Raw genomic sequence first — 11980 nt, forward strand, 5'->3', positions numbered from 1 at the left:
ACACAGAGACAGACAAGGCTCATCTCAACCACCGCTTGCACTCACTAGGAAGCATGAAGTCCTTGTCTGCCTGAAGGAATTGAACTCTCAGCCTACACAGCCTGTTCCCTGTCCTAGCATCTAGTACACCTATAGCTTTAGATGCATTTCTCTGATGTGTATTTCTGTTTAAACTCTACAGAAATATTTATCTTGTTTGCAGCTTGGCTATCATTTCCTAAGATGACATTTTGAAAGCTTTATCATTTTGGATGTGGGAGGAAAGGGGAACAGGGAGGAAAAATGGAACACCTATATGTATCTGCTCCATTATTTTCACTAAAAATGAGGATAAGACATTGGTGGAACCAGAATAGATTATAAAGTATGTGCAAAGCCACAGATGTTGACCTTCTGAGCCTATAGAAAATTAGTCTTGAATTTATATCCACTAGATTAAGAATTGATTCAGAATATGCCACTGATGATTTTTATTCTTCCAAAATCTATTTAAGGTTCTGCTTTGATTCCAGAGGAGTGTGTGGTTTCCAGTTGAAGCCCAGGATTTTTTTTTTTAATATGGAACGCTTCACGAATTTGCATGTCATCTTTGTGCAGGGGCCATGCCAATCTTCTCTGTATCGTTCCAATTTTAGTATATGTCCTGCAGAAGCAAGCACGAAGCCGAGGATTTTTGAACTATGGACTCTCTGATGTGTGAGTGCTTACTTCTCCCTGCAGGGTATCACTTCGCGCCTGAAGACAGGGAGTCTGTACACAGAATGTGAGTAGCAAACTTGCCTGTGCAGCAGCGTCTCCTGGTTTCCGTCCACGGCGTTGACAATATCGCTGCTACCAGAGTAGGAGTTTATCATCAGTTTTACAATCTCAGTGGCCCCCTGGGTGGCAGCAAAATGAAGGGCTGTGCACTTCCCATTCTGTAAGGAGTTGTGACACAAGAATCAATGTCTAAGTCCCAGTTGAAGGATATAACCTAAATTCAGCCGGGAGGTTGTTTATTTTTTCTTCCCAGGTCAACAAAACCATGGGATATGGAATTTAAGAGGATGAGTAGTAATCAGTTTCATCTATTGAAAAGCATAGTATAAAAATCATAGCTGGCAATTTTGCTTCCTTGCAACCTGACAACTCGGACAATACTTCTATCAGCAGCATCATTATCATTACTGGATCTGTATTTGTGTTTGCAGTTGTTTTGGGTAGCTCTCAAAATTCATTACACAGGTTGAAATTTGGGAGATTCTCTTGTGCTGCTTCTACACAAACAGCAGGAAATACCTGTAACAATCTAGTCAACTGTCCAAAAGCTAGGAAGCATTTTGGAAAATAACGTATGACAGTTCTAAAAGAAGAGTTTCATGTAGAATATGAACAGTTACCTCCATCAGCTCTATTTGGGCACCGTTGTCTAGGCACATTTTAATCATGCCCAAGTCACCACTCTGAACGGCCAGGTGGAGAGGGCTGGCTTTCCCGTTATTCACAAAGTTAATATGGAACTGTCTGTCATATCCATTTTCTTCGCCTTTAGAAGAAAATAAAATTCAAGATAACAAATCCTATATAATAAAAGGGTAATATGCAAATCAACCAAACAGCCGAATGACCAGTTGCTATGATGCACATTGACCACCAGGGGGCAGACACACAACGCAGGAGCTGCCCCCTGGTGGTCAGTGCACTCCCACAGGGGGAGCGCTGCTCAGCCAGAAGCTGGACTCATGGCTGGCGAGTTCAGCGGTGATGGCGGGAGCCTCTCCTGCCTCCATAGTAGTGCTAAGGATGTCCAACCCTGAGGGCTCCTGGACTGCAAGAAGGCAGGGGCTGGGTTGAGGCCCCCCCCCCACAAATTCACGATTGACAATGACAGATCAAAACACACACGTGTGATTGGCACCAGCAGGACAGTGCATGTCATATGTATTGGCCAGTCAGCCAGTCGGCTGGACAGATGGTCAGTCACTTAGCCTTTTATATATATAGATTAGAGGTCCAGTACATGAGATTCATGCACTTGGGGGGATCCCTCAGGCCAGCCTGCGCCCTCTCAAAGTCCAGGACCCCTTGGGGGGATGTCAGCCTGCCGGCTTAGGCCCGATCCTTCCGCTAAGCCGGCAGTCAGACATCCCTCTCGCATTCTGCGACCCCTCGCTCCTTACTGCCCACCTGCAGAGGAGGCAGGAGAGGCACCTGCCACCGCCACTGCACTCACCAGCCATGAGCCTGGCTTCTGGCTGAGCAGCGCTCCCCCTGTGGGAGTGCAATGACTACCAGGGAGCAGCTCCTGCGTTGAGCATCTCCCCCCTGGTGGTCAGTGCGTGCCATAGTGACCGGTCGTTCTGCCATTTGGTCAATTTGCATATTAGGCTTTTATTATATAGGATAAAAGCAATTTTTAAAAAGACATTAAGTACTTAAAAGCCCATGTGTAGATTCTATTAAATATTTTTCAAGTTATTAGCATCCACCAATATAGGCTTCTTTGTAATAGTATATAATGTAGGAAAGCCTCTACTCACCAAACTTTAAAATTATTTCCATGCATTTTTTGGCTCCTGAAAAGGCAGCCTGGTGAATAGGAAAACATCCCAATTTGTTTGATTTACATGGTTTAGCTCCATGTCTTAACTGGAGGAAAAGAAAGAATGACAGCAAAAAAGTCAAATGACACAACTTAGACCCCACGTGGCAAGGATGAACAAGGAGTTACATCACTTTCCAAAACTATTTCATTATTCTGTAACTATGTAAAACTATACAGAAGAGCTTCAAACGATATGAAATCTAGATAGGAAGGTAACTTTGGAACTAGGCTACAATTCTGAAATAGAGACACTACATTTTCCAAAGATGAGGTGACAATGTAGACACAAACCATCAATCTCGAAGCCCAGAAAACTAAAGTGAACACATTTTTCAATTGGATTATTGAGATATTTTTAAACATTAACATGACTTTTCTTACACCCTTCTCAATTCCTTATACAAATAGAGTGATATATTGTCCAGATTCTTCCCCTTTGTTATGTAAAATTAAATAATTAGACCAGCATTCTTGTTAACTATAAAAATCAGGTATTTTCACTAATGGAAATTCTTCCCTAAAAAATATATTAGAAGTAGTGAATCATATATTACCTTGACATTAGAGTCAATAATTTTCAGTGGTAATTTTCTATAGATCATTGGACTTGGTTGCATTGTAAGTACCTTTTATTTTCATAAAAGAAAAGATTTTGAAAAAGCAGTAAAGTGTGACAAAGCAAATATTTATCTGTAATCTCATCTTCTAGAGACAGCATTGGGTTATATTTTAGAAACAATATACTTTTTTGTCTTATTTGCAAAGGTAATTTTTATGTATATACTTTGTAGTCATACTGTTCAGAAAAGATTTGCTTACTAATATTATTTAAAAATTAAATTCTATTTTGGGGCACACAAAACTTTATACAATGAGTCCTATTAATTGAACTTCGATTTTTTTCAGTTTTCTCCATCTGATATGCACTGAGTGGCCAGATTATTATGACCACCTGACATTTGTAGGCAAATTAGCTATAATTTTGCACTGAAGTTGCTAGAGGGCCATATCATTACAAACGTCTGAATAGCACAACATACCTAAGTATCGTTGCTGATCAGGTTCATCCTATCATGTTGATGGCGTATCCCAATGGAGATGGCTTCTTCCAACAAGACAATGCATCATGCCAGGGTGCTCGTATTGTGCAGAAGTGGTTTCAAGAACATGAGGGAGACTTTACCTTGCTTAGGTGGCCCCACAATCACCAGATCTCAATCCAATTGAGCATTTGTGGGTCGAAGTTAAAAGAGCCATCAGGCAGCGGTTCCACAGCCATCAAATCTCACAGAACTGGACAGTGCTATTCATCAGGCATGGTGTCAGATGCCTCGCATCACCTTTCAACATCTGGTAGAGTCAGTGCCAAGAAGAATCACCGCAGTATTGAAGGCAAAAGGTGGCCCAATGAAGTATTGGTAAGGTCAGTCACAATAATCTGGCCACTCAGTATATATAACACTGATGTTAACATCAGTGATAGCTTTAATTATCTCTGGGATGTATTCCCAGAATTGAAAAGGGCGAGTCAAAAAGTATTCACACCCACAGTGAATGTAATTCCCCAACTCATGAAAATTTCTCTAGCACTGAATATCAACAAAGTTTTTTTCATCTTTGATTATTAGAGAAATTAATTAAACTTTATGTGACCCTTGCCAGTTTCCCTTGGATTGTTGCTTTTTTCCTTATGGATTTGTAAAAATACTTTATAGGTTAATGTATGCCCATTTAAAATTAAACATGTAGATATAATCATATGCTTTGTCGCTCAGGGCAATTGATATGTTATAATCCAGCACTGAACTATCCATACATGCTCTGCCTACGGCTAACATGCATTTCCTGTTACTCTTAACTATTCTGATGAATTCATTGCTAGTACTTTTAAGATTTTACATCTACATTTACTTTTATGGTGCAATTCGTAAAAGCCTTATCTGGGATTGGCCTACTAGAGGACTTTTCTCTTGCAGCAAGACTATGATAAAACTAAAATGTACTTCAAATTAAGTTGTTTAAAAAGAATTTAAACAAGCTGTTTCCTAAATACCTTGATTCTTTTTAAAAAGCACACAACCTCCTACCAGAGTCTCCTGTTAATAGAATGTGTGCTGACGTGTCAGCAAATGAATTAAGCTTACTAAATTATTGCCCAAAGCAAATGAAACAGATTTTAATTCATAAGAACATATAAGAAATTACTGGTGGATGAAGGAAAAAGAGACCACAAGCTGCACTTGATGGACTTAGGCACTTCCCTAGCAAATGGCAGAGCAAATGGTAATAGCTCGCTCCAGAGCTTATATTGTATTGCACTTTTTAAAACTGGTTTATAGGTCCCTACAGGTCTTTACTTTTTTAGTTAATATTGAAATATTAATTATTTTCAGCTATTAATCCATTAAAGGGGGATTTATAAATTTTTTTTAGAATTATGCATACTGATCTTTTGTCATTTAAAAATTACTCTTATCCAGGTAAAATCCTTTCTTATTTCTAATTTTATGTATTTATTTGTGCTTTATCTTCTCCTGTTTTAAGTGAGACTCGCCAATCTCTCTCTATTTGATTATCTTTTTCAAAGAAATGACTCTTGATTTATCAAATAATTTCAAAATCATTATTGTGTTCAAATTGACTATTTAGTCCAATTTTCTTTTGTGGTTTTTTTTTTTTTGAGGCTCTTTTCTAAAGCCTTGGTTTGAGTGTTATGTAATTTATTTTTTATTGTCTTTTTGTCCTAATCATGACAGCTTAAAAGAATGTGAATTTTTCTCCAAGACATACAGTAAATATGTTACAGCATATTTACGGAATTAAATATTAGAAAGATATTTTTAAATTATTTTTTAAATAACGATTAAGGAATCTTGGGAAGGAAGCTCTTTGCTGGAATCGTAGCGCCACACTGGAAGGGGCACTGGCGGAAGCAGGAGTCTGTCAGATGGGGCCCAGTTTCCATGGGCCCCAGAGAGAAGGCGGCTCCCTCCAGGGCTGTGGCCGAGGGTTAGCCGTTGCTGTCACACAGGGCTCCCTTTGTGAGAACCCACGGCAGCACTTTTTCTCGTCTTGGTAACATGAAGGGCTGTGTCTCTCTTGGCTTTTATTTCATGGGCCCAACAATAAGTCTGCAATGACTGTATTTACCTTTCCTTTGATGGTTCAGAAGTTCAGAATCAACAGTAGGAGCCACTGTAATTAACACACAGGCTATTATACTTTATGTTTCATATTCTAGCCTGACCACCAGCTTCCTCTTAATTTTTCCTGTCTCTACTTTCCTTCACTTTGATCTTCTCACGTTTCCTTTAATGCTTTCCTGTTAGTCTTTGGAATCCATTTGAGACTTAAGGTGGGTGTTCATACATAGAAACCCACAGAACTATTTTTATGACATATTTTCTGTACTTCATATTTTGCCTAAAAAGAGAAACTGCGAGCTGTTGTAAATTACAGTAATTCATATTGTACTAATGAAAAGGGAAAGATAACCGAAAAAGTAAGGTTGAAATACAAACCAAAATCTGCAGAGCTTCACTGTTATCTCTGGAGCATGCGATGATCACAGCCGTGTTTCCATTTTCTCCTTCCAAATTAATATTCGTACCACTGTGCTCGATCAAGACCTGTGTAAGAGAGGGAACAGCTGTCAAGATTTAGCCTGCAGGTTTCAAAACAGGTTAATAGAGTATAAACTCTGATGCCTGGGACCATGTCCTTATTCAGTTTTTCATCCCTCTCCCACACAATCAGGCACAAAACCTTGCACATAGTGGGTGCTACATAGATTTTTTTTTAAAAAAATTTTTAAATATGTTTTTATTGATTTCAGAGAGGAAGGAGGAGAGATAGAAACATCAATGATGAGAGAGAATAACTGATTGGCTGTCTCCTTCACGCCCTCTACTCGGAATTGAACCCACAACCCAGGCATGTGCCCTTGACCGGAATCAAAGCCGGCACCCTTCAGTCTGCAGGCCGTCGCTCTATCCACTGAGCAAAACCATCTAGGGCTTAAATTTAATTTTTCCATCAACATTTATCCCCTCTATGCCCTCTTCCACCTCCACCCATCCTTCCCTGGCCCCGCAGTCACCATACCGTGGTCCATGTTGGAGTTCTCTCTTTTTTTTCTTTTTTGCTCAATTCCTTCACCCCCACCCCCACCCAGAGCTGTCTGCCTATTCTCTATCTGTGAGTCTGTCTCTATTTTGCTTCCTATTCAGTTTGTTCATTAGCTACGTAGATTTCTCAATCAGATGAATAGTGGCAATCTCTACATCATATCCAATGAAACAATTGTGAAACTGGACATACAGTAAGGATTGTGGTTATTAGTTAACACAGTTCACTTCATATTTCTCACCTGTATTAAGTGAACTATGTTAACTAAAGTCTTCAAGAAAGTAAACGTATGGATTGGAATGTTTGGCTTGGGGAGGAGGAAAAGAAAGATGCAGAAAGGATGGCAGGAGAAGGAAGGAGAAGAAATGTGTGTTTTTCCCTCTAGTCATATTTCTTTTACAGAGATTGCAAGTCTTTTGGGAAATGTCAGTTAAAACTCCATTGTCACCAATAGGGAAAAGAAAGTTTCATATAACACTCGTATAGCTTAATTAATTCAGAGTTAGCCTGGAATAGAAACTTTCTCTATGATGTAAGAAATTAGCATTCCTGACAAAATGGTTACGCAATTTTTCTAATGGAATTTGTCTGAAGACCTGTTGCCCTCTCACCTGGTTGGCTTCCAGCTGATCATAACCAGTCTTTATATTATATTAAACCTAACAATACTTATCTCACATAAATGGGTCTCCCAAGAGAGAAGTCTGGGATTGGCCTACTAGAGGACGTTTCTCTTGTGGCGAGACTGTAAAACTATAATGTACTTCAAATTAAATTGTTCAAAAAGAATTTATTAAAACAAGCTGTTTCCTAAATACCTTGACTCTTTTTTAAAAGCACACACAGCCCCCTGTTAATAGAATGTGTGCTGACATGTCAGCAAATGAATTAAGTTTACTAAATTGTTCCCCAAAGCAAATGAAACAGATCTTAGTTCATAAAAACATATAGAGAAATTACTGATGGATGAAGGAAAATGAGAACACAAGCTGGATTTAGGTACTTTCCTAGTAAATGGTAAAGTCACATGCAAACCTATCCAAGTCTCTAAGAGGAGATTTCCCCCTCTACCGTCTTAGACCCATTGGTCATTGCCCTTCGGCATGTATTAGGGTGTTCTTGTATTGCCATAAGCACAATCTTTCATAAAACTGGGTCTAATTATATATGCAGGGGCCCAGGGAGAGCAACTAAACTGTGCACTTGCTTCAGATTCACTCATGTCCAGGCACGTCTGGAGGTTCTCAGGTGAGGCCTCCAGGTGTCCCTTTGATGAAAAAACAAGAAGCCTCATGGGAGGGTCAAGCCACTGGATACTTTGAAGTTAAGCCCTAAGGACGAAGGCCTGCAAGCAACTGAGAAACAAGGCCCCCAGGCACACTATGCACTGGGCCTGGGCCAGTGTACCCAGGGAAGCACTGTGCATGCCAACAGAGTCTGCATGAACTAGAGGTGACCGTGGGTAACAATTTTTCAGTTAACAACCATATGGGCCATGGTGGCAGGTTTGGGGAAAGGCTGGCAGACCAGACAATGGAAGAGCATTTAAACTGGCCAGAACCAGCCAAAACCGGTTTGGCTCAGTGGATGGAGCGTCGGCCTGCGGACTGAAGGGTCCTGGGTTCGGTTCCGGTCAGGGGCATGTACCTGGGTTGCGGGCACATCCCCAGTGGGAGATGTGCAGGAGGCAGCTGATCGATGTTTCTCTCTCATCGATGTTTCTAACTCTCTATCTCTCTCCCTTCCTCTCTGTAAAAAATCAATAAAATATATTTTTAAAAAATCAATAAATAAACTGGCCAGAACCAGTGGGGCCCAGGCCTGCCCCTGGGGGTAGCAGGGAGAAAAAGCGTGAAGACCATTTGCCAACACCTGAGATACTTTAAAATTCCTCCTTCTTCTTTTATTCTCTTCATCTTGGGTGAAACACAGGGGTTTGAAGGTAGTATTTAGAGGAAATTATGGCTGGTAAGGGCAAATAAAGGAGAGTTGACGTCTTTCTCTTATAACCCCCACTTCTCTTCTCGTCCTGGTGTATCCCAGGAAAATTTGTTATAGCCGCCATTCTAATTTATAAATCACATGTGGGCTTATTTCTAAACTTTCCTTTCCATTTCTGTGTGATATCCACGTTCTGTATTTGTTGGCCAGAAGAGTTCTGATTTCTATTTGTCAATAGCCTTTCAACTGTTACTGCCTTTGAATTCCCAATTCACCCTTTGAGCCCAGACTAATTAAGTCAATGGGCATTTGTTTCTGACGAGAGCCTTCAGAGGAAGCCCAGGAGTTCCTTGGGGAAACACTATGAGGCATCTCTGGGGGTGGCAGGCGGGGTTCCTACAGTCACTAGCAGCTTAATTCAGATGGTTCATGAATGAGGCAGACATTTAAAGAGCAAACAGGCCACTGGCAGAGGCCTTTCCAATAACTTCCTCAAGGGGCCGCCCTGACTCCCCTTCTTAGGTGCAGATACCTAAACTCTCCCCCTTTTTTTGCTTCAGCCAGAACCCCGATTTACTCATTCATCCATCCATGCATTCATTTATGAGGCATCCTTACCAGCAGTGCCAGTGCTGAGGACTATTAAGATGAGTCACACACAGCCCCTCCTTCGAGATAAACAGCCAGAGGCGGGGAGAAAGCCATAAACCTGTGATTACAATACCCTGCGCTAGGAGTCAGGACAGACAACGGGAAGTGGAAAGGGGGCACCCCTCATGCCCTCTCTGCCTGGAGTACAGGGATCCGGGACTCAGGAGGCTGAGAGGACAGTGTTGGGCTAAAGGGAGCACAGAGCTCATAGACACCCATGTTTTCTGTCTTAACTGCGTTGTCTTTGGTAATTTATAGACAAAGTAAGTTGTGGGGTGGTGTGATGGGCCAAATGTTTTTGTCCCTCAAAATTGAAATCCTATTTCCCAACGTGATGGTCTTAGGAGGTGGGGCCTTTGGTAGCTGATTAAGTCCTGGGAGCAGAGCTCTCATGAAGGGGATTCATGTCCTTGTAAAGAGACCCAGAGAGCTCCCTTGCCCCCTCCAACATGTGAGGACACAGCAAGACAACAGCCATCTATGAACCAGGAAGGGGTCCTCACAGGATATAGAATCAGTCTGACCCTGGCTCTTGGGACTTGCAGCCTCAGGAGCTGGAAGAGATGACTGTTTGCTGTGTGAGCCACCCAGCCCATGGTACTGTGTCACAGCAGCTCAGCAGTGACCAAGCTGGCTTAGCACAATAGCTGGCCACTTGAAATATTGTTTCTACAGGACAACGTATTATAAGTTCCAAATTGCCTACCTTAGAAACAAAGTTCTGGAATACGTTCCACTTGTAAATTGCATTCCTCTTTAAGTAAGCATGTGAGTTTCCCAGCATATCTGTGAGACTCAGATGTGTTTGAAAGCCAGAGCCCAAACCTTATCCTTTAGGCGCTTACCAGGGTTTCCTCCATTTGACCTAACTTACTCTCAAAAAAGAGAGAAAGCCTTGAAAAATATTAATTTCCCTATAGTATCGAATGTCTCCTGCTAAGATGATCACATGCCATCCACTTGAACCAAATCAGTAAATGATCATTATGTTTTCTGTCTTCACTGAGGCACTTGTCACCTTCTGCCTTCGTATCATTAAATCAGTCAGGAAAAAGCGGTAAAGAATCAACTTGCCCACATGAAGATCAGAACCGAATGCCTAATTCTTGCTTTCACCAGTTATCTGACCTTAGGCAAGTGATTTAATTCTCCTTGCCTCAGTCTCCCCAGCTATGAAATGGGAGTAAGTCTTACTTCATAGTTTGTTAAAAATGAGGATTTAAAGAGCTGAAACACGTAAAGTCCTTAGAAAAATGCTTGGTAAATGCTTTATTTGATAAAGACCATGTCATCATCATCATCTTCTTCATCGTCAACATCACCACTAGCAAGGTCATTAGTAGGTCAGAAGGAAAGCCAACCGTATAATAGGTGCATTTCCCTGGCAGCTGAGGTTGGCCATTCTGGCCCAGGCAGAGACAGCTGGCCAGGGGTCCCAGCCCAGGCTTACCTTCACCACCTCGTTGTGCATGCCCTGCACAGCCAGGTGGAGGGGTGCCATCATGCTGTTGTTCTGGAGGTTGGGGTTGGCTCCTTTGCTGAGAAGAAATCTAACACTTTCCACCTGGTTTTTTTCTGCAGCCCAGTGCAGAGGGGTGTTTCCATCATTGTCCATCACACTCAGCACTAGGAAAAGAAACCAATATATGGGTTAGGTTTTGCTTGGACGGGATTGAATGCCTACTGCGTCCCTATTCACTTCAAAGCTCAGTGCCAGGTGCCACTGTGACAGGCTTCACCTTCGTTATACAAAATAAAAATACAGCTTCTGGTCTCAAGAAACAGCTGATGGACATGCATAGAATTAGGACACTGACTTTGTCAAATGAGTGATACCCATCTATGACATCGATAAGAAAAACAGAGCTTCCGATTGCTACATGTGTTTATCTGTGGTATGAATTTGGGAACTCTTATGACATATTGTGCTCAATAAAAGCAATAATTATATGCCAGGCACTCTACTGGATTCCATATAACCATTACTTCACTGAACCCTCCAACAGCCCGCAAGGAACCCTGACTGTTTTTCATAAAGATGAAGATGCTGAGGCATAGAGTGACTCAATATCTTGGCAACATTACACCGCTAGTAAAGAGAGCTCGGTAAGTTGCCTTACTTCTTTTAACCTGTTTTCTCATATTCAAATTTGATTACAAAAAAGAAATATATATATTTGTGATGTCTTCATGCACAGTGTTTGGCCCATAGCAATGCTGAGAGACCACAGGACTGGAATTAGAGCTCGAGCCTCCGATACCACACATGGCTACAATATGACATTCCACACTGTTTATTCTGTGAGCTCAGCACAGGAATGGGCAGCATCTTATATCTGTTCTAAAATAGACATGACTGCCTGCTTTATCAACCATTTTAATTAGTGGCAGTATATCTTTATTTCTGAGGAGGGAAAAATACTCACTTTTGAAAATGACTTGGGAACCATCTACAATGCTTAGACCCATGCTGCAGCCATGTCTGTTGTTTTTTCTTTTAATTATCTCTGCGCTATTTCCTTTCACTCATCCAAAAGCCTCATTCTTAACTATACACACACATATATACACATGCGCTCACAGACTCACACAACCCATCTCACACATAGACACACACACACACACACACACACACACACACACACACACACGCACGCACATCTTTTAACCATTCTG

General features: G+C 41.3%; 1 protein-coding gene across 1 annotated transcript in view; it reads right to left on the bottom strand.

Annotated features, from left to right (window-relative positions):
- TRPA1 (transient receptor potential cation channel subfamily A member 1) overlaps window positions 1-11980 on the bottom strand; it is a 47724-nt gene that overhangs the window by 28198 nt on the left and 7546 nt on the right. The window contains exons 3-7 of the mRNA XM_006767358.2: window positions 10755-10930; window positions 6106-6213; window positions 2520-2628; window positions 1380-1525; window positions 781-917 (exon numbers count right to left, since the gene is read on the bottom strand). Coding sequence (XP_006767421.1) covers window positions 781-917; window positions 1380-1525; window positions 2520-2628; window positions 6106-6213; window positions 10755-10930 — 676 coding nt within the window. The remainder of the gene's footprint in view (window positions 1-780; window positions 918-1379; window positions 1526-2519; window positions 2629-6105; window positions 6214-10754; window positions 10931-11980) is intronic.

This window comes from Myotis davidii, unplaced genomic scaffold (assembly GCF_000327345.1).
Source record: "Myotis davidii unplaced genomic scaffold, ASM32734v1 scaffold200, whole genome shotgun sequence".
Taxonomy (NCBI): Eukaryota; Metazoa; Chordata; class Mammalia; order Chiroptera; family Vespertilionidae; genus Myotis; species Myotis davidii.